Source organism: Carcharodon carcharias, chromosome 7 (assembly GCF_017639515.1).
Source record: "Carcharodon carcharias isolate sCarCar2 chromosome 7, sCarCar2.pri, whole genome shotgun sequence".
Classification (NCBI taxonomy): Eukaryota; Metazoa; Chordata; class Chondrichthyes; order Lamniformes; family Lamnidae; genus Carcharodon; species Carcharodon carcharias.
The window spans coordinates 63,616,420-63,642,998 of NC_054473.1; the positions used below are offsets into that span (position 1 = coordinate 63,616,420).

General features: G+C 42.0%; 1 protein-coding gene across 9 annotated transcripts in view; it reads right to left on the reverse strand.

Annotated features, from left to right (window-relative positions):
• The window catches only part of chl1b (cell adhesion molecule L1-like b), a 727,052-nt gene that overhangs the window by 230,624 nt on the left and 469,849 nt on the right, over positions 1-26,579 (reverse strand). For all 9 annotated transcript variants that reach the window (XM_041191219.1, XM_041191221.1, XM_041191227.1 and 6 more), the window contains one exon: positions 2,256-2,478. In XM_041191219.1, coding sequence (XP_041047153.1) covers positions 2,256-2,478 — 223 coding nt within the window. The remainder of the gene's footprint in view (positions 1-2,255; positions 2,479-26,579) is intronic.

The window sequence follows — 26,579 nt, forward strand, 5'->3', positions numbered from 1 at the left end:
TACTGCCAGTCCTGTTGAGCTTTTGCAGCACTTTCTGTTTTTATTAAAAAAATTAAAATGGGCAATCCATCCCTTCTGCTTTTAATGGAAGCAGGTTGGGAACAGGTGAGGACATGCCTCTCAGTAAGCAAGTTGGTCACTAAATTATTTTAAGGAGCCTCCAGTTTAGCTTTGCTTTGAGTTTTTATACCAGTAGGCTGGTTTCCCAAGATTTGGGACAAAGGACAGCTGAATAGGAGCATGAAAGGCTGCAGCCATCAGCAAAATGCCTTTATAGCAGTTTGTGCGTCAGCTAAAGCTTGAATGCTCTTCCCTTCCCACACCCCAGCCAGCCAGCCAAGTTTACACTTAAACACTATCAGATCCCCTTGATTTGCCAATCCCTCTCCATTGAACGCAATCAGGTCCCTTTATCCCAGGATCAGCGACTACCCTTCACAGTGTGATATCTGATACTCTTCGCCCACTCCTGCGATACCCGACTCCTCTCTGCCCACTCCTGCGATACCCGACTCCTCTCTGCCCAGTCCTGCGATATCTGACCCTCTCTGCCCAGTCCTGCAATATCTGACCCTCTCTGCCCAGTCCTGCAATATCTGACCCTCTCTGCCCAGTCCTGCTATATTCAACTCTCCCCTCAGCCCTGCAATCTCCGAATTTCTCTGCCCAGTCCTGAGATATCCAACTGTCTCCCACCCCAACCCTGCAATAACCAACCCTCTTGTCTCAGCCCTGAAACATCCAACTCTCTCCCTTCAGCCCATATCTGACTATTCTCCTCCCCACCCTGCGGTATCCTACTCTGTGGGGGGACAGTGGTGTAGTGGTAATGTCACTAGACTAGCAATCCAAATGAACCAGGCTAATGCTTTGGGGACACAGGTTCAAATCTCACTGCAGCTGGTGGAATTTGAATTCAGTTAGTAAATCTGGAATATAAAAGCCAGTCTCAGTTTCTTGGTCACCATTACTATCTTCAATTGTCATAAAAACCCATTTGGTTTCCTGATGTCCCATTGGGAAGGAAATCCTTACTTGGTTTGGCCTACACGTGGCTCCAGACCCATTGTAATGTTGTTGACTTTTAACCAGCCTCTGAAACATTCCAAGAAGCCATTCAGTTTAAGGGCAATTAGGGATGGACAACAAATGCTGGCATTGCCAGTGATGTCCACATTCCATGAAAGGGTTAAAAAAAACTCTCTCCTGCCACCCTGTAATCCCTTACTCTCTTCCTCCATCTCTCCAATGCAATTTCCAACTTAATTGTCAATCTGGCTGGCTGTGTCTGGGGAAACCTACTGGAAAAAGTTAAAGCTGGTGCTGCTGTTAAATTTGACTGGGTCAGGGAAAACCTGCCCTCCTGCCAGCCTCCCATCCACACTCCACTCCCCGCCCCCACAACTTGTTCCCTTTCTACCTCTAAGATATTACGGGGATACTCATCTGAATTTCCTGTATAAAGGAGCTGAGCTCCAAATGGAACGTTGAAAGGCAAGTGAAACAATGTATGAGGTAAGTGTGTAGTTGGAAATTTTACAGATACATGCACGCTCACTAGTTCGTGGGGAACATATTGGTATTTTATTTCAAACCATGGTCTTACGAGATGGAACGCTGCCACCAATTGGTAGTTATTTTTCAGATGTGGATGCTAATGGCAAGCCAATATGCATTGCTATCTCTAATTTCCTTGAGTGCATTAAGAATCAACCACAAAGTGTGGGACTGGAGCTACATGCAAGCCAGAACATGTGGTGCATTGCCTTTTACGAACAATAAGCTTGTTGATTTCTTTTTTTAAACAACAATCTGGCAGGTTTCATGGTCATGTTATAGTGTTAGTCCACAAATTAGCAGAATTATTGAATTCATTTCCACAACATGCCTTTATGGGAATTGAACTCACAACCTCTAGATTATTAATCCAGTACCAAGACCACTGGAATGCTGTATCCATTAAACAATCAATCTCTTATTTTCAAAATTTCTTCATGTGTGAAAAAGTCACTAAAGTATATGTATATAATAATCTTACATTTCAATATAGAAGCAATTGCCTTAGCAATTATAACAATTAACCAAAATATCTCCCATTACCTACAACTTCAATGTCTCTCTAATGAAAGTCCTTTCCAAGATGAGATTCATATGGGCGATAAGGAAACAAGCCATACAACAACAACTACATTTTTACAGCACTGCTGAGATACAGAATGACATCTCAAAGTATAATAAAAGTTAAAAATACTCACTATCCTCTCCTGAATATCCTGTTATTATCTTTGGATCAGGGCCTGGTCCAATATCATTTAATGCTTGCACCTTGATGTCATAAGGTATGAATGTTGAGGTATTCATAACAAAATGGTGATGCTTCTTGACTATTTGCTCATTCCATGTTGTGTTAGCTCCTTGACGTCTCCAGCTAACTTTGTATTTCATACCAGGTCCATTCCAGTCAATGGGTTTCAGTGGCTGCAAAATAGGCGCAGAGAAAATTTTTGTTACACCAATCTAACTACGGCCCAATTCAGTCAGAGTAACACAAAAGGAAAATTCTGTGGACGCTGGAAGTCATAAATTAAAAAAGTAGAGAATGCTGGAAATACTCAGCTTGTCTGGCAGCAACTGAGACTACAAATTTCGAGAAAAAGTATTTTATTGGCAATACAGAACATGTACTGGACACAAAAAGACGACATCCGGGACACATTGTTAGGAATAAGAGCATTCTGAAAAAATTATAGACGTTCTGGGTTGCTAAAAGGGTTAACAGGGAGATCCTAGAAGACAAATGGTTCAAATATCTGAGAACTGAGATATTTCTAATTAAGCCTGGTGCCAGCTTCAACAGGGGGTCTGTTTGAGACTGCGAACCAAAAGACTGATAGAAGTACTATGATCCTAAAACCGATAAATTAATAAGCTAGGAAAGCTCTTGAAAACTACTGATATGATAAATTATTTTCCTTTCCATGATATAGGTTCTTGACAGAGGAAAGTAGTATGACACTTAATTGAAAATCTGTTTCTTGTTAAACTACTGCAGCATTATAACCATTCTATGATTTTAATTACAATTTCTAGTAGCTGTCCAGCTGAATTACACCATGGAGAAGAATCCATGAAAGTTAATTATCATCTTGGTTGATCATGAAAGCTTCCTTTACTTGGAGTGGTATTTCCTTTATGATAATTAAGGTATTTAAGAATATTTTGCTTATCCAAGTGGTCTGTTTCTAAAAGCTTTTTAAAAGCTAAAAGTTTAAGAATGGAAGTGAAAGGTTAAGGGACATAACTGTATTCAATTTAAAGAAATAAAACCTACAGAGAAAAATTTACTAATGAAAAGGAAAATATGTATACACAAGGTTTATTGACCCAGGATGAGAAGATGGTCGGCAAAGAAAAGACAAAAGATGTGGATGACTGGCCACAGGCAGCCTGACAGCTGAAGCATCAACATTGCAAAGGAAAGCAAATTGCCCAATGCTATAGCAGGCAACCTACAACAAAGGATAATGTTATATATCTTATCATGTCATAAAGAAACAGAATCAATGTTGGAAACATACCAATAACTTTAAAAACAAACTATAAGCTAAGTCATACTGCAATTCTAGATATTGTAATAACTGTGATACTGTTACTAAACAGAAAGAGCTATTGCTGAGACTTTGCAATATATATAAACGATAGTCAAGTCTATGCTGATCTAGGTTCTATCAAATGAATAGCACATAGCCTTTAACTTGATATAATCCTCAATACTTAATTTTATAATGGTATTACGATAGATGGTCTTAAATAATGTAGCTTTTGTGAATGCATTTTTTTTATTCAAGGGATGTGGGCTTCACTGGCTACGGCAGTATTTATTGACCATCCTAGAGGTGAGCTGCCTTCTTGAGTCATTATAGTCCATGTGGTGTAGGTACACCCACAGTGCTGTTAGGGAGGGAGTTCCAGGATTTTGACCCTCTCTGGTCCGATGTCATCTTTGATGACTCCAGTAAGTGGAAATTAATTAGTGTATGCATTCTGGTACCATTATCCTAGAATAATTGATTTGGTTTTTGGCAACTATTAGCATAATTTGCATTAGCTAGGTATGGCCGTTCATAAGTGAGCTAATTTTGGCATTTTATAAACAATTAAGGGGTCCGATTAATTCAGTTGGCTAGATGGCTAGTGTGTGGATCAGATTAACACAAACAGCATGGCCTTGATTCCGGTCTTGGTTGGGGTAGACTTGGGACATGCCTCCTCACCCTGCCCCTGAGAGTGGAAGGCAATGGTAAGCAACCACTGACAAAAAAAAAACTACCAAGAAAATGAGATAAAAGCAAAGAACTGTGGATGCTGGAAATCCAAAACAAAAACAGAAACAGAAATACCTGGAAAACTTCTCCGCCAACGCTGCCAGACCTGCTGAGTTTTTCCAGGTATTTCTGTTTCTGTTTTTGTTTTGCCAAGAAAATGGCTCAGTGTGAACAATCAGCAGACAATGAGCTAGGACCTGCCTTCAGGCAAAGCACATGTGAATGAATGAAATGAATGAATGAAACCTTTAAACAGATACCAATTCAACTGTTCTACGTATGTGTATTGGAAAAGAAGTGGGGATGTGGAGAGTGAAGATTCATATGATATGCTGTGATTAAAAATTATTATCCATTGGCATTTCTGAAGCTATGAACTGAATGCTCCTCTTGTTGGTGGGGTTGTGGTCTTTTATTTCCTCATGCCAGTCAACGTGAAGCACCACTGATCTGCTGCTATTATCCCCCAGAACTCTCATTAGTCATGCTTCAAAGGAAGTTGATTGCTTTCATTGGCTTACTGTATCTGGAAGGGAATGAAATAAAGTTTTGGTGCAGCCTGGCTACAGGCAATTGAAAGGACACCTAACATTTGCAGTTTTAGATACTGCACAACAGCGACAGGGAAAAGTAGTCTTGGGCGTGGCAACAGCAACAAGTGCAATAAACTGTTCAGATGTATCTGTGGAGGGAAAAGCTGAATTGTCTCATGGACATTGAGGGTTGGAAACCCTATAAGTAGATGATACAGCCTGTCTTGAGGGAGGTAACTGACTCATAAATTCAGCCAAACCCATTTTTGGGCACTCAAGTGTTCATTCCTTGTGTGTCAATGGTAAGCACAGATATTGGGCATCATTATAATGGAGCATCAGAATCTGACAGTAAAGGTGAGGGGTTAGGATTGGGAAGGTGGGACTTCATCATCAAAATAATTGTTTAAAGTAACACAGATTATTTAAAACATTCTGTGTTCATTTCTCTGTATGCCTTCAATTTTTGAGGGTTTGGATGACGGAGAGGGAAGTGGAAATCTGACATATAAAGAAAGTTACCACAAGTCTTGAACAATGAGAAACTTCGTGAGACTATTTTTTGAAATCAATGTGCTGTTAATTCTGCTCTCCTCACTCTGGCTTTTGGTTCAACTGTTCCCCTTCCCCTTCCTTCATAACCTTCTCTTGCTCTATTGTGCTTTGGTGTTTCAAATCTTTCCCCTCTCTGATCATTATCAGCTTCAAGTTCCAGATATAGCAAAGCAATATCATGTAGAGCACAACATGCAGAACTCTGGCTGTGCCGGACTGCAGTATCTGCTTTATCCAGGCAACTATTGAGAGGCCTCAGGATGCTTAACAACTGCTCCACAACATTGCTTGCATTTTTATCAACCTTATATCTGTTACCCTCATCTAGCTGTAGGAGCTACATTAGAGATACCTGTGTTTAAATTAGCAGAAGGATAAAGAGCCAGAGGATACAGATTTAAGGTGTTTCATAAAGAAGCAACAGAGACATAAGGAAGAACTTTTTTATGCAACGAGTGGTTAGGATTTGGAGTGCACTTCTGAGATTGTGGTGGAGGCAGACTGAATCAGGGCCAATGAAAGAGAATTGTATAATTAACTGAGGAGAAAAAAAAACATTGCACTGATATAGGGAAAAGACAGAAGAGTGGGATTAGGTGAGTTGTTCCTGCAGAGAACTGGCACAGCCACAATGGGCTGAATGGTTACAGCATAGAAGACCGTTCTATGATTCTATAAAGTCATTGTACACACCCTCTTCACTTATCTAACAAAATCTTTATCAATCAAGACTCATTGCTAACATTCAATTGCTTCACCATACCCTCACACATTTAGCACCTCTGCAAGCCTCATATCCACATCTCATAGGTTGCACACACTGCCAGCTATTCAATCATGACAGCAACACAACCCAAACACATTGCACCACAGTCAATGACACACGTCACTCTCTCTTGCAGACAAGGTGGCACACAATCCAAAGCAACAGGAGCTAACCAGATGGGAACAGATTTGCCTGCTTATCCTAAACCCTGTGGAGGAGACAGTGCTGGCCATTATTGGAATGCCCACTGCTAAGGTCGTGACCAATGGCAGGACTGATGAAGATAATCTCATGCCTAATGCTCCTTCTCCCACATCCCACCTCCCCTCTATTCCACACTCTTCCCTGATTTACAAGTTGAAGATAGAGTAAGAATAACGTTCTTACTCACCTAACCACCACCAACATCACCTCCCCTCACTGGCAAACACATCTACAATGCAACCATACCCTGTGCCTTGCTCCTTTCAGATATCCAAGAATTACAACATAACCTGACAGTAAATAACATCAAGAAGATAGTGATGATGAAGACACACCATCCCTTGACTTCACTCTTGGACCCCCACCATCTCAGGTGCTGACACTGCGTATAATTTATGCACAGAGGTAGCACAGAGTGAGACAACTGGACATGAGTGACCTGCAGCAAGGACAGGAATGGTGCAGGTGCCAGTTCATCAGGTTGCACAAGGGTTCTGCTGCAAACAACTCAGATGGACACTGTAGTATAAGGATCTGGCACACTTAGGGTTAATGAGGGACTGAGTACAGTACCGCCCACACACATACGTAAGAGAACACATGACCCACACCTAGGGGTCAGTGTGGTGTTGAAGAGAGCCAGTGCAGACCCAAGCATGGAGACAGCCCCTAGCGTATACCCTTTATGAAATCTTTGTAAATAGTTCTAGTAGTTAATAAAGATTTACAGTGAACCTACTTCAGACTACAAAGACTTCATTAAAACCTGTCAAGATCCAACTTACACCCCACAACAAACACTTCCTTGGGGTAGCCTACAGAAGAATGCTGAAGGATGGACACAAAGAACTACTTGGTACATTGGGAAGCCAGCCAGAAGCCTGTGGCCAATATCATGGAGCATGAAGGAGTCCAGACAACTTGGTTCAGGGCTTTTCAGACAGCTCTGAGCCCATCCTTTCTAGGGTTGAAGGGATGGCCGACAGATTATCACACTTGTGAATCCAAGCATGATGCAACATTTGATGACCAATGTTGCAGCTTCCAATGCAGTACAAGCAGCTGACACACAACATCTAGGTGCTGCAACAGAAGGTTAGACTGATGCGATGGTTATGGATTTCAGTGGGCAATGAGACTTGTAGGGTGCCAACAGATTGCTAGGATTGCTGAGAGACCACCTGGGGAGTGGCAGTAATTCCATGGAACGTGAACCTGTTGTCCTCTCTCATGAAGACAGCATTTGTCTTCTCAACTTTGCAGCTTCTGCCAATGCCTTTACATATTATTGAAACAGCCTAGACTGCAGCAGCTCATACCAAGATAGTCCAGTTCGAAGCATATGGCAAGTTTCATTTGGAATATTTACTTTGTATTGACATTAATTTTTAAATTATGGCCAAACAGATTCTGCGATAGTGTCAGAGGGAAGGTGACATGTGGAGCTGTTGGTGATTGGGGATTGGGTTTGCAGTTACGGGCGTTGCACTAAAGTGAATTTTTCCACAGACAGCCCAGCCAGAAAGGAGCTTTGTCGGTTACCTCCTTCCTTCCTTTTCCTCCTGCTCTTTGCTTTATAACTGGTGGAAAGGGCTGTCTCCTCATGATGCTGGGGTTATGCAGCATGCAACAGACCAGAACAAATCTTGGCATCCACTGACACTGTGCACCATGGAGAAGCCTGCAATATTAGTGAATTCACGTACCCATTCTGGTCCCTGCTCTCTGGCTGGAGAGAATGAAATTCACTTTGTTTTCATTGAGTACAGAACCTCATTGACATCCATTATGCAGTGCTGGACAGCAAACTGGAAGCTCTTGCAAATGTCTGCAGCTCCAGCCTAGAAGGAGTCAGACATATAGATGTTCATTGCTACAGCCAATTTGACAGTCACTTGTAATGCGATCCTTGCCCTGCTCTGCTTTTGCAGTTGTGGTATTAGCAGGTAGGAGTTTTCAGAGAGGACATCCTTACAGAAGAGCATATGTCTCACACATTGTTCCTCGCTGAGATTCAGGTGGGAGAATTGTTCCTTGACCACTCTGGGCAAATATGGCCTCTTGTTGAGAGCTGTTCTACCCCTCCTCCCTCTTCCAGTGGCTTGTCCAGTCATGCAGTCTGGGGGCAATTGGTTTGTGCAGAAATCTTGATGTAAGCCAAAAATTCTTCAGCACCTGCAACCAAATCCCTGCAGACTTTTGCAAATATATGCAATTACACAAAGCACCAAACACTTGTAAAATAGTAGCAACAGTTAGAAGACGATTCGTGTCATGATCTATCTGTTCTGTATATTTGCGGTGACCATTCACTGGATGCTGGTTAATATTCTCATCAATATGGCATTCAGCACAATTGGCCCCAAAAATATGTGCATGCACTACGAATTTCATTTTAAAGCTCTAAGGGCACTCACAGTGCCAAAAGAATGGCATAATCGATTTCAATTTCTTGCTGTCTGCTGATTGCATATTTGTGTTCAATAAGGATAGAAGAATGAAAATAACATACTTAATGTTTCCACAAAAATCTTTGTTCATTGATTAAGCTAATTGCAATTAATTGTTTCTATTTGGCTGTACGTTCAAAATGATTATAAGAGAAAAAAACTGCATTGCGGTTTAGGCTAATATTTCTTGAACATGCAGAAGTCATTTTCTGTTCATGAAATATGCTTAGTTGTATGCATGCAGAGGCTTTCCAATGCCACTGTAACTGAAAAGTTTGCAGCAAACTTTATTTTAAAATGTTTTTCTTCAACATTCAACATGTACATAGAATCACAAAAATATCAACATAACTCTCCCATTCAGCATTCGCAATCGCAAAGTTATGATCCTTGATGAAGAATATAAATCTGAAATTGGCTACAATTATTGTGAAATATGCTGTGTAAGCTGCATCTTCAGGCATTATTTTATATCATTAAAATCTCAGAGAAGCAAGGGTTTCATGAGAGAAGATTTTCCAGAATTACATTCCTTGGTGTCAAAGAAAAAGATATTGAACTAAATATTCTGGCGGTACCACATAAAATCCACCAATTACATTTTAAATCTTTTAAACATTATCACATGAGTATAACACATCAGGATGACTTCTTTGATGGACAATACAGCAAGAAAATGTGTGTAATTTTTCAACAGAGAAATACATAGGAATTTTTTCTCATTTATACTATCATGTATAATTCTTAAACATACTGAGCTAATTTTTATCCTTATGTTCCTGGTGCTGAAAATGAAAATTACCTCCTTTTCACTGTGTTCACGTGCATTGGTAGCACTTGAATTGCTTGATACATTTGTGCAGAGTGTGCATGATTTTTGTAGAATCTAAATTGTAGTATGGAGTTTGTATATAACGTCAGTGTTTATGACGTTAATTGAAGGTACTTAAGTACAAGTACTAGTTAGTAATAATACAAATATTAATTAATTAGGTAGGAATGACCACCACACAGTCCTTGTGGAAACAAAGCCCTGTCTTCATATTGAGGATACCCTCCATCATGTGTGGTACTACCACCATGCTAATTGGGATAGATTTTGAACAGAACTAGCAACTCAAACCTGGTCATCCATTGAAGCGCTGTTGGCCATTAGCAGCAGTAGAATTGCATTTAACCCCGATTTGTAAATTCATGGCTCAGCATAACCCCCAATCTACTATTACCACTAGGTTGGGGGATCAACCCAAGGTTCAATGTAGAGTGCAGGAGGGCAAGCCTCAAGCATACATAAAGTGAGGGGTCAACTTGGTGAAGCTCCAAAAAGGACTACTTGCATGCCAAACAGCAAAAGCAGCATGCAATAGGTAGAGCTCGTTCAACCAACGGATCAGATCTAAGCTCTGCCACCCTGCCACATTCAGTCAGAAATGATGGTGGACAATTAAACAACTAATTGGAGGAGAAGGGTCCACAAATATCCCCATCCTCAATGGTGGGAAAGCCTAGCACATCAGTGTAAAATATAAGGGTATTTTTCAACCATCTTTAGCTAGAACTGCTGTGTGGATGATCCATCTCTGCCTCCTCCTGATGTCCCAAGCATGACAGATACTGGTATTCAGCCAATTCAGTTCATTCCACAGGATATTAAGAAACGGCTGAAGGCACTGAATATTGCAAATGCTATTGGCCCTGACAGGATACCGGCAATAGTACTTGAAGACCTGTGTTCCAGAACTAGCTCTGGCCTTAGCCAAGCTGCAACATTGGCATCTATCAGGCAATATGGAAAATTGCCCAGGTATGCCCTGTCCACAAAAAAACAGATCAAATCCAACCTGGCCAATTACCGCTCCATCAGTCCACTTTAGATCATCAGCAAAGTAATGGAAGGGGTCATCGACAGTGCTAAAATATAACACTGAGCAATAACCTGCTCACTGATGCCTGGTTTACGTTTCACCAGGTCTACTCAGTTCTCATTATAGCCTTGGTCCAAACATGGCTGAATGAGCAGAACTCAAGAGGTGAGGTGAGAGTGACTGCCCTTGATAATGGGAATCGGGGGAAACTTCTCCAGTGGTTCGAGTCATACCTAGCACAAAGGGAGATGGCTGTGGCTCCTGACGGTCAATCATCTCAGTCCTGAGACATCACTGCAAGAGTTTCTTAGGGTAATGCCCTTGGCCCAGCCATATTCAGCTGCTTCATCAATGACCTTCTCTCCATCATAAGGTCAGAAGTAGGGATGTTTGCTGATGATTGCACAATGTTCAGCACCATTCACATCTCCCCAGACACCAAAGCAGTTTGTGTCCATATGCAACAAGATCTAGTTAACATTCAGACTTGGGCTGAGAAGTAGCAAGTAACATTTACACTACACAACTGCCAGGCAATGACCATCCCCAACAAGAGAAAATCTATACATCTCCCCTTGAAATTCAATGAAGCCCCCTCTATCAACATTCTGGGGGTCAGTGTCGATCAGAAACTGAATTGAACCAGCCATATAAATTCTGTGACTACAAGAGCAGCTCAAAGGCTGGGAATTTTGTGGCGAGTAATTCATCTCCTGACTCCTCAAAGCATATCCACCAACTACAAGGCACAAGTCAAGATGTACAAGTACTCTCCACTTGTACTCAAATTAGAAATGTCACTTGGATTGGACATCATGGGTTACTGAGGGAGCTAATGGTGTAAATTGCAGAGGCTCTAGGCACAATCTTCCAATCCTCCTGAGATATGTAGTGCTGCCAGAGGACTGAAGGACTACAATTGTTACACCCTGTTCAACAAATGTGACAGGACTAAAGGGAATTGTATAAAATGCTTGTTAGGCCACAGCTGGAGTTTGTGTACAGTTCTGGTCACCACATTACAGGGAGGACATAATTGTTCTGCAGAGAGTACAGAAGAAATTTACAAGGATTTTGCCAGGGCTGGAAAATTGCAGCTCTGAGGAAAGATTAGGCAAGCTAGGGTTGATTTCCTTAGAACAGAGGAGGTTGAAGATTGACATAATTATGAGGGGCCTAGATAGAGCAGACAGGGAAGACTTGTTTCCTCTAGTGGAGAGGTAAATTACCAGGGGGCACAGATTTCAGATGATTGGTAGAAGAATTAGGGGGGATATTAAGAAAAATCTTTTCACCCAGAGGATGCTGGGTGTTTGGAATTCGTTGCCTGGTTTGGTGGTGGAGGAAGAAACCCTTAACTCATTTAAGAGGTATATGGATCTGCACCTGAAGTGCTGTAACCTGCAAGGCTACGGACCGGGTGCTGGAAGGTGGAGTTAGAATGGCTAGTCTTTTTTACAGCTGGCACAGACACGATGGGCTGAATGGCCTCTTTCTGTGCTGTAACATTTCTATGCTTCTAAAGCTGACAATTATAGACCAGTTGGACTACCATTAGTGATGGGGCAATTTTTAGAGACAATAATCCAGGACAAAATTAGTTGGTACCTAGGAAAATATGTGCTAATAAATGAAAAGTCACCACAAATCTGTGAAAGTCAAATGATGTTTGACTATCTTGATTAAGTTCTTTGATAAAGTAAAGAGACGGTTGATGAGGGTAGTATGGTGGATGCGTGTATGGAGTTGATAAAATATTGCATAACAAACTTGTTAATAAAATTAAGCCTTGTGGGATTAAAGAGACAGTGGCAGCAATAAAATTGGCTAAGCAGAAGAAAGTAGAGAGTAGTGGTGTATGGTTGTTTTTCCGACTGATGTAGGTATATAGTAGTGCTCCCCTGGGGTTGGTATGACCGCCATAGCTCTTCTGACCTAGGCTTGGGTAAACATGGCATTTAAAGTTTGCAGATGACACAAAACAGATATTGACAAGACTGGTGAATTGGGCAGACACATGGCAAATGAAATGTGAAATGATTCATTTTGGTAGGAAAGTTGGGGAGAGGTAATATAAACAAAATGGTACAATTTTAAAGGAACAGAGAAATCTGGGGGTGGAACATGCATGGAACTTTAAAGATGGTAGAACTAGTTGAGAATGTTGTTAAGGGATTCTTGGGTTTATAGATTTGATGCAGAAGCAAGGAAGTTACGTCAAACCTTTATAGCACACTGGTTATGCTTCAGCTGAAGTATTGTGTTCAGTTTTGGGCACCCATTTTCAGAATGAGGCTATGCATAAGAGGGAGATTCTGACAGATTCACTGGAATAGTACCAAAGATGAGGGACTTTAATTATGTAGAGAGACAGACAACTCTGGGGTTGTCTCTTTAGCGCAGAGAAGATTAACGGAAAATTTGAAAGAGGTGTTCAAAATCACGTTTTGATAGAGTAAATAAAGAGAAACTGATTCCAGTGACAGAAGCATCAGTAACCAAAAGATATGGATTTCAGGTGATTGAGATAGGAACCCGAGGTGACATGGAGGAAAAAAAAGTCAAGTTGCTGTGATCTAGAATGCACTGCCTGAAAGTTTGGTGGAAGAAGATTCAATCGTAACATTCAGAAGATAATTGGGTAAATATTTGAACAGAAAAATGTTATAGGGCTATGGGGAAAGAACAGGGAAGTGAAACTAATTGAATAGCCCTACCTTCTGTGTGGCACACTGCAATGATCCTATAAAAACAGATCTATTTTCTAAGAATGTCCAGGCTTTGAAGAGAGGAAGTCACTGAGCAGATTAACTGACAATGTGGTGATGTGGAGATTAATTAAATTGAAATAGTCATTATTTTCATCATATCTGGTCTTCAAATGCACTCTAAATATTGGAGGTGATGATAAAAATTAATAATGCTTTCTGCACCAAGTTATTTTGTGGAGCACAACTTCTCTGGCTGGACTAAGTTGAAAGTAATTTGTCAAGCAATAGCAACTCTTCATTTGCCATGGAAACATCACATCAAAGAAAGGCCTATCACAGCCACATCGTAAAGGTAATTAATATTCTTTAACTGAAATAACCATTTGAGTCAAAAATATAATGAAATCTATAGATTTTTACATCACGTCCAGGCCACAACTTGCATCTTAGCTAAGTGAAATAAATGCATTTATTGCTGAATGTCATAATGCACATATAAATAAAAATACTTCACTAAGTTTTAAATTTTCAAAATAATTTTCTTAGGTCCCCAAATCATAGAATGAAGCAGTTGCCAATGAATGCTTGATGTTCATTTGATATTTGCTTCTGTTATTTTAACATAGACGTTAACTTATTAATGATTAATAGACTAAAGTGTTAAGCATATGCACACTACCATCTCAGAATGTATAACCTATACCTCATTACATGATTATTACAGAAAAGAGAAGTAAGGTTAATTTATAGTTAATGCATTCTTAAGAGGTTTGACAAACATGTTATTTAGAACAATATGGTTTAAAAATTCATGTTTATTGGCAGGGTTGTTTTTATATGTTCGTGAAAAATTAGTAACCTACATTAAAATCAAATGGATCTTATTCATCTCTCTGTTATTTCTCCTTCTAGAAATACATTTTAATAGTACACCACAGTTTTTGTGTTCAAAATAATCTCAGAAATAAATGCATTATATACAACTGAAATAAGTCCTTGGTTGTGGAACAGAAGGGCATCTGAAGATACAAAGGCCAAGCAAATAATTTTCATGAAATGTTACACAGTGAATCTTTACTGTTAATTTTAATCAAGAAGCACTGTGGTTTCTGTTTCATTATAGTCAAACTATTACTTTTACATTTCATTAGAATAGGATTAAATATCAGCATACAGATGTACAATGTGAATTTATCAGCAATCGCTATCAAGATCCTGGGGGTTACCATTGACCAGAAACTTAATTGGACTGGACATATAAATTCTGTGGCTACAAAAGCAGGTGAGAGACTGGGAATATTGTGGTGAGTGACTCACCCCCTGACTCCCCAAAGCCTGTCTACTACCCACAAAGCACAAGTCAGGCATGTGCTGAAATATTTGCCACTTGCCTGGTTAAGTGCAGATTCAACGACACTCAAGAAGCTCAACACCATCCAGCCCACTTGATTGGCACCATATCCATCACCTGAACTATCACTCACTCCACCACCGATGCACAGTGGCAACAGTGTGTACTATATACAAAATGCACTGCAGCAACTTGCTAAGGCTCCTTCAAAAGGACCTTCCAAATCCATGGTCTCTACCACCTGAAAGGACAAGGTCAGCGGATGCGTGGGAAGAGCATCACCCTTAAGTTCCGCTCCAAGTCACACACTAACCTGGAACTATATCGGTGCTCCTTCACTGTCACTGGGTTAAAAACCTGGAACTCCCTTCCTAACAGCACTGTGGGTGTAACTGCACCACATGGACTGCAGCAATACAAGAAGCTGGCTCACTACCACCTTCTCAAGGGGAATTAGGGATGAAGATTAATTGCTGGTCTTGCCAGCTATGTCCATATCCCATGAAAGAATATAAAAATATTATGGAGCTATAGAAACTCAGCTTTAAAAAAGGAAAATTTCTAATAGTTAATAAGTAATGTCATCAATCCCAGTAAGGCAAAGAAAAACCCATTCTTTGAAGCACCTTCCTCATATTTTCATCTTTTCATCTCTATAATTTCATATCAGTGCAGGCAGCTATATTTTTATTTTTGTGAACTAAATTTTAGTTGACAAGTACACAATTTAGTTGAAGTACACAATAATGGACCCAACATACCCTTATTTTATCAATTGCCTATGCAATATTGTCTTCAAGAGATTTGTCTATTATGCTGAACAAAAACCTGGGACAATTTCTGCCCCATTTATGATAGCCAATCTTTTCCCACTCCATCTATCAGTACATCTGTAATCAACACAGGGCACAGAGTCAGACTGCATAGATTTGGGAGCAGGTGGGGAGTTTGAAGTTTATACACTGTATTTTGGAATATACTGCTGTTCAGAGGACATGGCACCACAGAGGTTTTAGCTCTTCCACTTCAGCGACAAATAGATAGCTTCAATGCACATTTGATCTCATTCAAATTAAATTAGGCAGGCAGAGTTCTCAATTGGAAAACTCTGACTTCCATTAGTTCCGAATAGTCCCTTGTCAATTATATTCTCAAAACTATATAATATCCTATTGTCACAGGAATAAAACTTTATTAAAAAAAACATGGCTTAAATGTATTCATGAGTTTCAAAGTGTTAACATTTTCACTGAACCAATGGTTGTGCTGGCTTTTGTACTCTATTCAGTCACGCAAATATCTTTGTTACTTGAAGAAGCCAATGCTAAAGAATATACTTACGCAATTTATAAGTCGAAAATAAAGCCAGTAATGTTTGTCCTAGTTGTAACCAAAACTATTTATGCTGTGTACTCTCCAAAATACATCTGAATCATTAAAATAACTTTTGAGACTTCTGAAATATAACCATGCTTCTTACTATGTGACTTATTAAGATCTGTTCATCATCTGGAACATTTTTTAGTAAAAAAAAGCACAAGGGTGCAATTGTTGCTGCCAGCCTATGCTGCCATGTTGGAGGAATTACTCTGGTTGATATGCACAAAGAAATTGTGAATACACACTTTTTTAATGTATGAATGATACCACCACACAAGTTGGCTGAAGCAATTTTTCCATATCTCTTAAATCTTTCTCTCTCTCTAGAAATCCATTTCACAAATGCATTTACTGTGTTGGCTACAATTACCTTCCCTGCTACTTATTCTACAACACTCATTATCCTTTGTGTGAGAAAGTTTTATCTCACTTCCTTTCTTGTCCTTATTTCTCAATTTAGAAATTGTTTTTCCCTGAAATTTGAATCTTCCCTTTTAAAAAATTATTAATTTTATAATATTTATTTATAAAATTATTATAATTTTAAAAAATTATTCATTCATGGGATGTGGGCATCGCTGGCTAAGCCAGTATTTATTGCCCATCCTTAATTGCCCCTAAGAAGGTGGTAGTGAGCTGCCTTCTTGAACCTCTGCAATCCATTTGGAGCTGTTAGGGTTTTGACCCAACAACAGCTAAGGAACGGCAAAATATTTCCAGGTCACGATGGTGAGCAATTTATGTGGATCAATGTTGTAAATTCTCTTCAAATGTTTGAAATGTTCAATTACCTTGCCTTAAAGTTTCAACTTTCCTGCCGTAAGTGAGCTCCCTTTCAACTTTGTTGCATAAATTAATACCTGATTCCTTATTGCTTTCCTCTGCATCCTCTATGTGAGCATAGTACCACTGCTTTATTTAATGGCTCTTTTGCTTCCTGCGACAGTTGGTTAAGTCACCTGAACTGCATAAATCTGGATAAATTATTTTTCATTATTTCTCCCATTCCTATTGTGATATCTGCAAATGTGGAGATTTTGTTTACTAAATTAATGTCAAAATCAACAATTTTGTGCAAATAATTGCACAAGTCCCATGAGAGACTATATGAGTTATCATCTTTTCAATTTGAGAAGTTCTAATCATGGCTATGCTCTTTTTCTATGCAAGACTGTCTGTCATTCTTATTGACTCATTATGTTAACAATGTCAGACTTTCTTAAGAACATTCTGAAAACCCAAAGACAAATCAACTATTTTTCCTTATGCAGCATGTCATTAATATATTCAAAAGCTTCCAATTGATTAAATATGACCTCGCTTTCCTAATATGTTGAATTATTGTTAATACAGTATGTTTTCCCAGGTGTTCTGCTAGATTTCTCAAAATCATTTCATGTGTTACAAATATTTAACTTATTGGTTGCTGGTTTTCAAGTATATTTTTTAACGCTTTCCTCAATAATCAAATGAAATTAGTCACTTTCAGTCCTCTGTAATCTCTGCTAAATTAAGCAGATTTTAGAAATTATTAGTTATAACTTCCATCCCCACCTCCTTTAAGGGAATAATTCTGCCGCCCTGTTAGGGGGGGAAGTGCAGGAACAGGTGCGGGTGGGCTCGCCTCTGATCAGCGCCCCTAATTGGGGGTGCACCGTCATTTTATGTGGGCGGGCCAATTGTGCAGGCAAGGGGGATTCCCTCAGCCGAGAGTGCATTCTTCCGCACACGCGCATGAAAGAGCACACTCATCTCCCTGAGGCTAAGTGCTGCCTCAGGAAGATCAGCACCAAATTTTAAAAAGGTGAAGGGGCAAAAATAAAATTTTCCTGACATGTCCCCTCATGTGACACAGTCACATGAGTTGGGACATGTCTATCACTTTAAAGCATACATTTATTAAAATTTTAGAAACCCTCATGAAACCTCATCTCACCCGTTGATGAGGTTTTATGCTTTTTCTGAAGCCCGCCAGGGCTCCCAGCCTCGGGCAGGTCCATTAAGTATCTCAATTACTTTTTAAATGGCCTCAATTGGCTGTTGACAGGTCGGCAGGCACATAGCTGATTCGGCTGCACCCCTGCCGACCTGAAAATTGAAATGACGTGGGGTGACATCAGGAGTTCCGCCCAACGTTATCCTGCATCATTTTACTGCCCACTTGGCAAGCTAAAGATCCTGGCCTAGGAGTTTATGGGTGTGAGTAAATTATTAATGTTAAATGATACCAAGTTGAATTAAAAGAATAGCTATAACATCCATGAAAATATATTGCAAATGGTCTAATGGCATCCAGAATGCAAAGCTGCATGGAAATAAACAATTGCTAATTGTGTACAAAGGTTAAAGTTCCCTACTTCATTTTTTTCAAAGCCAAAATTGCAATTTAGTTCATGAACTGCTGTAAGATTCCAATGTACTAGTGGAATATATTTTGAGAGAATACAGGTGAATGTGCATTTGTCCTGAAGCCTGGAACAATAATGGTGTATGTGTATGGTTTCTGTTCCTGTGATGAACAAAAAAAAAATCAATGGTAGTAGATTACCACTCAAATGATATGTACAGTCAAAATGGAATTTGGATGCAAATGCATCTATTGTGGGTACATAATACTGATTAATATAAGAGCTGGTTTAACTTTTACTATAACAGACTCCCATTTCATATCAAAGCTGTAAGGGATAACTTGCCATGGAAAGAAAAATGACACAAGCATGTGTCTGTCTCTATCATCCTCTCAAAACCAAAAGAGTTCAAAACCACCTGTTCTATTTCAGCCAACTCCACCATTTATGGTCTACATGGGCAAAGACAAATCTTACTTTTATACTTTTAAAGAAAATTGTTTTAGACTTCCTGAATATGTTGTTTGGGCCAAAGACATTTCTAAATATCTTGCTTATGTATGGGTTAATTTATGTTTTTCTAATGTCAACCATGCTAACCATGCCCTCCCTCTCAAGCTGGGACCTCCTTTAAGGAAATACCACTTCTGTCAAAAATTTTCTGCTTGTTCTCAAATTTACAACTAGAAAGTGTGTAATCTTTATTTTTTGCAGGAGTTGGGCCATTCGTCTATTGCGTGAAAAGGCGTCCTTCCTTATTACATCAGCTTGAATAACAAAATTCTGTGGTGACGTCCAAGTTCTTCATTCACTCACCTCTTATTAGATAAAGTAAAAATAAGTCAATGCAATCAGGATGGATCATTGGTTTATAGGATGTTACATGATTGGATCATCTTTCTATAGTCATACGTTTGGTTATGCTTCGATCTTGATTTTATGGAGAGGTTTGTTGAGGGCACATTTGAAGTTCTCACATGGTTTGCAGTGACATTGCATGGTGAAGTCACATGGTTAATTCTGCAGCACACAATTATGTCTTGATTCTTCACCCCACTGTTTATCCACATCCACCAGCCACTGATCTTTAGGTGGCAGTGCCAAGGTTCAGAGTTTTGACTGCTAGGCAGCAGTTGTTTTTGGACTGAGACAATAACTTGGGTGCTTCTGGAATAATAAAGCTCTTCAGTAATAGGCAGATCTAAGTTTGCTTAGGCCCAGTTGTATTCTGATTATTTCTGCTTTCCTTCAAAGGATCAGTGGTAAGTTATATATAAGAACAAATTATTGGTGCCAGTTTCAGAATTTCTATGATGATTCTCAAAAGATGCTGAATTGCACATCAACAAGATGTGTCCTTGTGCTTCCTGTCCAAACTCTTTATTTTTTTTTTCATGAGATATGGTCATCCCTAACTGCCCTTAAAGTGCCACACCTTTTTAGAGGGTGGTTAAGAGTCAACCACATTACAGTGGGTTTGGAGTCATATGTAGCCAGGCCAGGAAAGGATGGCAGATTTCTTTTCCTAAAGGATATTATTGATCCAGATGGGTTTTTATGGCAATTGACAATAGCTTCATGGTCACTATTACTGAGACTAACTTTCAATTCCAGATTATTAGTTGTATTTAAATTCCACCAGCTGCCATGATGGGATTTGAACTCTTGTTCCTAATAAACCCTTGTTTATTAGTCTGAGCTTCTGGATTAACAGTCCAGTAACATTGCCACTACATCATCATCTCCCCCAAAGCTGCTGTAGAATATTTAGCTACTGAGAAAAGGGCCAACACCTAAAATGCTTGCTTCTCAGCTTGTTCCAGCTAATTGTTGGAATAAGTTGATCCTGGTATTTTTCTTGACTGTAGGTTTTGCTTGATGTTGACAATATGTGAGAGTATGATCCAGAACCACTCGAGGACAATTTGGAAAGTCCTTATTTCTGAGTTCAGTAGCACAGAAGGGAGCATTCAGCTGCTTCTTTGCATGCTGGTTGCTCAAATGAAATGCAGAGACAGGATTCGGTTGAAGCCACCATAGTTTGTAATCGTCCTTAAGTACTCTCAAGTATTCTGCAAACATACATAAGATGCCCAACAGCGATTCCTGAAACCTTGCACTGATTAGAACATTAACTTCACAAATTGCTGGTATCATTGAGCAGCTTTAGGAAAGCTGTAGAACTTCATTAGGTTCATAATTTATAAGTGATCTGCCTTGAACAACCAAATTTTCTGCCTTTTGATTTCCTGCTAAATAAAACTATAATCATATGACTTCTTAAGCACTACCTCATGGTTGAGATGCTATTCTACTCCTCAAAGGGTTAAAGGATAAAGTTTTATTTCCCTATTGTTAGCATATGTTTTAAAGATATAAGTTTGCATTAACATTTACATGCAGATAAAAACAGACAAAAGATTATTGAAGTTGTTGTTAGTGCATAAATTTGGCCACAAGTATTTTTGGTAATATAGTAAAGCATCATAACAGGAATAAAAGATAACAGGCAATTATGATTTCTAAAGTGTTTTGAGGCGAGTCATATAAAGACTTTAATTTTTAAAAATTCTTTCATGGGTTATGGGCATTGCTTAATAGGCCAGCATCTATTGCCAATCCCAAATGGCCCTTGAAAAGGTAGTAATGTGCCACTTTCTTGAATCGCTACAGTCCATGAGGTGTAGGCACACCCACAGTCCTGTTAGGGAGGGAGTTCCAGGATTTTGATCCAATGACAGGCAAAGAACAGCAATATAATTCCAAGTCAGGATGGTGTATGGCTTGGAGGGGAACTTCCGGGTGGTGGTGTTCCCATTCATCGGCTGCCCTTGTCCTTCTGGGTGATAGAAGTTGTGGGTTTAGAAGTGCTGTCGAAGGAGCCTTGGTGAGCCGCTGCAGTGAATCTTGTAGATGGTGCACACTGCTTCTGCTGTGCATCGGTGCTGGATAGGGTGCCAGTCAAGTGGGCTGGATAATGTCAAGCTGGGTTGGATAGTGACAATGCTGTTGGAGCTGTACTCACCCAAGCAAGTGGAGTGTATTCCATCCTGTGTTGTGCCTTGTAGATGATGGACAGGCTTTGGAGAATCAGAAGGTGAGTTACTCTCCACAGAATTCCCAGCCTCTGACCTGCTTTTGTATCCATGGTATTTATATGGCTGGTCTAGTTCAATTGTTGATAGTGGGGATTCAGCGATGGTAATATCATTGAATGTCAAGGTGAAATGTTTGGATTCTCTCTTGTTGGAGATGGTCATTGCCTGACACTTATGTGACGTAAATTTCACCTGCTACTTATCAACCCAAGCCTAAATGTTGTCCATGTCTTGTTGCATTTGGGCACAGGACTGCTTCAGTATCTGAGGAGTCGTGAATGGTGCTGAACATTATGCAATCAACAGTGAACATCCTCACTTCTGATCTTATGATGGAAGGAAAGTCATTGATGAAGCTGCTGAAGATGGTTGGGCCTAGGACACTACGCTGAGGAACCCCTGCAGTGATGTCCTGGAATTGAGATGACTGACCTCCAACAACCATAATCATCTTCCTTTGCGCTAGATATGATTCCAACCAGTGGAGCATTTCCACCCTGATTCCCACTATCTCCAGTTTTGCTAGGGCTCCTTGATGCCACACTCGGTCAAATGTTGCTTTGATGTCAAGGTCAGTCACTCTCACCTCATTTCTTGAGTTCAGTTCATTTGTCCGTGCTTGGACTAAGCTTGTAATAAGGTCAAGAGTTGAGCGGCCCTGGGGGAATCCCAATTGAGTGTCAGGGAGCAGTTTATTGCTGAGTAAGTGCTATATGATAGTGCTGCCAATGACACCTTTCATTGCTTTCTTGAAGACCAGAAATGGACTAACAGGGTGGTAATTGGCCAGGTTGTGTTGTTGTGCTTTTTCTGGACAGTACACATCTGGGCAATTTTCCATATTGCTCAGTAGATGCCAATGTTTTTGCTGTACTGGACAGCTTGGCTAGGGATGCAGATAGTTCTGGAGCACAAGTCTTCAGTACTATTACTGGATTGCTGTCGGGGCCAAAAGCCTTTGCAGTGCTCAGTGCTTTCAGCCGTTTCTTGATATCACTTGGAGTGGATCAAATTGGCTGAAGACTGGCACCTGTGATGCTGTGGGCCTCCAGAGGAGGCCAAGATGGATCATCCACTTGGCAGTTCTGGCAGAAGATTGTTGAAAATTCTTCAGCCTTGACTTTTGCACTGTTGTGTTGGGCTTCCCCCGTCATGGAGAATGGAGATATTTGAGGAGCCTTCTCCTCCGATGAGTTGTTTAATTGTCCACGACTATTCACGACTGGATGTGGCAGCACTGCAGGGCTTAGATCTGATCCATTGGTTGTGGGATCTCATGCTGCTTTCACCATTTGACATACAAATAGTCCTGTGTTGTAGCCTTACCAGGTTGACACCTCATTTTTTGGTATGCCTTTCTGCGCTCGTCATTGGGCAGAATTTTTCCATTGTCGGGCGGGCTCGACGGGAGCGGGCTAGAAGCCAAACACCACCCATGATCAAGGCTGGACCACGATTTCACGCCGGCAGGCCAATTAAGGCCCGCCCAGCGTGAACACCAGCTGGAGAACCTCCGAGAAGGGGCAGGCAGAAGCAGCGGCCTGTTGTCTGCTGGGTCAAATGGCGACCCAGCAGTCGGTTCAAAAACGGCGCAGGCAGCCCCAGCATCGGAGTTGCAGCAGCGACATGGCTGCAAAAGAGGATGCAGAGATCATGCAGGGGGGTGACATCGGCTGGGCACTCGGCCCCACTCCCCTGTTTTTCATATGAGTGTCTGACTGCCCTCCTGGAGGAGATGGCTGTCAGAAGGGATACCCTTGTCCCCAGAAATGGGAGGAGGAGGCCTATGCACCTCACAAAGAGGGCATGGGAGGAGGTGGCAGCCCGGGTGAGCAGCCATGATGTGGTGCGGCACATCTGGGTGCAGTGCCGGACGCGCTTCAATGACCTGCTACACTTAGGAAGGGTGAGTACCGTGTAGGTAGGGGTCAGTGTGTTGAATTGTTTTGGATTGGCCATCCCATTTGGAGCTCAGGGGTGTTAGAGTCTGAGTGCCAACTGTCAATCGCACCGGCACTGGTCAAGGGGCTGAACCCTGGCTGCTTTGACTGCGTGTCTTGTGGTTCAAGGGCCACAACCCAGATGTGTCCTGCAAGATGGTCCTCAGCTGGGGTTGGCCAGACTGCAATGGCAGATTTCCGTTGTCTCACCAGGGTGCCTGGCATGCACAGTGACAGTGTGATGACTTTAACTAATGACATCTCCCTCTTCTCCTTTTTAGGTTCACCAGCAAGCGTTTACTCTCCGGACCCTGAAGGGCCACCCCTGACCCCGGAGGACCACCATGCTCCAGAAGCAAATGCGTCACATCCGCTCTCTGAACCAGGCACCAGCACAGATACCAGCACCTCAGTGGTCATTAGAGCAGCGACTAGTGTCTCGGTGCACATTGATGAGGGCACTTCACACTCGCTTGAGGTGCAGGTGGAGGCAGAAAGTGCCCAGGGCGCTGGCAGTCGGAAGACTGCTGGAGACCAGGACAATGCACAGACAAAGGCTGATGATGGGCCTCTGGAGTCGTCCATTAAGCAGCAGATACTGGGCGTCCAGCAATGTGTGTGGGAGGGTCTGGCAGAGATCCATGAGGGGATGGCAGAGATCCATGAGGGTATGCGTGTCACGGCCTCTGTTGTGGAGGAGTCCCTATGGAGCGTAAGCATTGCGTTGACCCTCATGCCCACACGCAATGCCTCCTCCATGGAGAGAGTGCCTCCTCATTCAGAGGCTGTTCCGGGAACAGAATCAGGGATTCCTGGGGTTGTGCTCAGGCCTGCAAGCCCACACACAGGCACTGACATCAGCTGGTCAGTGTTTGTGTGTGAGATGGATGGGGTACCCAGTATCCCAGCTAGGCGCCCGTCCATCAATGGCGAGCGGGGAGGCCCACAGCAACCTCACATTGGCACACAAGCTGCTTGTCTCTGCGGGCTTCTCTCAGGGCTGCTCCTCCGCCCCCCTGCCAGCTACCGTTGCATCTGATGAGATCGCTCCCTCCCAGGCTCCACTGGCCAGAGGACAACTGCCAAGGTCATCAAGGCCAACAGGACAGCAGAGTCAGCGGGCTATCTCTAATGCCGAGGCAGGGAGGGGTGAGCACTCAGACAAAGCACCCGTAAACATAATTTTAAAGCACCTTAAGCACAAGAGGGACTAGTCACGGGTGATCTCATTCGTTCTCCCATTTTGTTTTTCTTTTTTTTAATGGTGTGACCACCAACACCGGATATTGTTCCGTTCAGTACTATGTGAATTCCAACATTAAATTACATTTGCTTTTGTACTATTAGCCTGAGTATGCTTCATTAGTTTCATAGATGCAGGATAGGCTAGTATGTAATGCTGGACGTGGGTGGCTCGAAAATTCATTGCACAGGCTCTGAGTGTATCTTGGGGGCCAAGGAAAGGGTCATTTCTGAGATCCAGGGAAAATGCAGCAGCCCTGGCATGAGGTGGTAGTTCTTATTTGGCAGCCTAGCTGAAGGAGCATTGGATCATGATATCCCTGGTGTCCCTGCCTCCCTGGAGGTTACTGAAGTCTGTCTCCACACCTTTACATTCTCCTCATCATGCTCCTCTTCTGACTCACTACTGGATTCATCATCTGTCGCCTGTGCAGCTGCGTCAACAAACTCTTCCACCACAACATCCTCTTCCACCTTGTGGGTCCCCCCTTACCAGTCCCAAATTGTGGAGAACGCAGCATGCAACCACTATCAGTGACATCTGCTCTGGGGGGTCTTGCAGTGTGCCCCCTGAACAGTCCAGGCATTAGAAGCACATTATGAGAAGACCTACAGTTCTCTCTACCACCACCCTTGTGGAGGCATGGCTCCTGTTGTACCACTGCTCTACCTCTGTTCTTGGATGGCGAAGAGGTGTCATGAGCCATCTTTTCAAGGGATAGTCCTTGTCACCCAGTAACCATCCATCCAGTTGGGCTGGAGCACTGAAGAGCCTCGGAACCTGGGAGTCTCTTAGGATGTAAGCGTTATGGGAGCTGCCAGGGTTGCTTGCACAGACTTGAAGAATATGCGTCCTGTGGCCACACACCATCTGCAATTTCATGGAGTGGAATCCCTTCCTGTTAACAAAGGCACCCAGCTGACTCACTGGTACCTTGATGGCCAAATGTGTGCAGTCGATTGCACCCTGGATGCGGGGGAACACAGCAATCACTGCAAAGCCTCTGGCTCGCTCAGCTGGCTGGCTTCATCTGCACGGAAATTAATGCAAGTCAATGTACGTCTGAACAGAGTTTCTGTCACAACTTGACTCAACTGTGGACAGCTGATTGGGAGACTCCACACAGATCCCCCACTGAACCCTGGATAGAGTCAGAGGCATAGACGTTGAGGGCCACTGTAACCTTCAGAGCCACCGACATGGGGTGTCCACCCACACAGTCAGAGCTGATCTCAGGCCCAATCATCTGACAAATGGAGGTCACGGTCTCCCTGGACAGTTGGAGCCTCCTTTGGCATTGCACCTCAGACATATTGAGGTAGCTGTGTTGCCGCCTGTAAACCCTAGCAGCAGGCTAGTGGTGTCTTCCACGGCCCCTTCTGCCTTGGGCTGACCCTGCGCCCCTTGTGCCTGTACCTTTTCTCCCACAGGTCCTTCCCCTAGAAGCGGCATTGGGACACCTGGCCTCCTCTCCCTTCTGCCCCTTTGTTTCTCCTCAGAAGAGGTGCCTTCAGCAGTGACCACAATCCCTATTACCAGGGTAAGGGAAGGCTGTCTGATACCAGGAAGGGTCTACATGGTCCGAATCCTCAGGAGGCCTGGAAGACACCAATGAGTCCAGAAATGAAGCCTGGAAATGCGAAGAATGAAGCTCAGAACAGAGATGAAGCTGTCAAGTTCAAATAAGCAAACAGCAGCAAGTTATCTTCAAAACTCCTCACTACTCACATTGACAATGCTGCTGGCCCTTCTTATCCCGCCCATGAGTGAGGTTTTACAAATTGTGGGCTGCCTATTTTGCCTGTGCGAA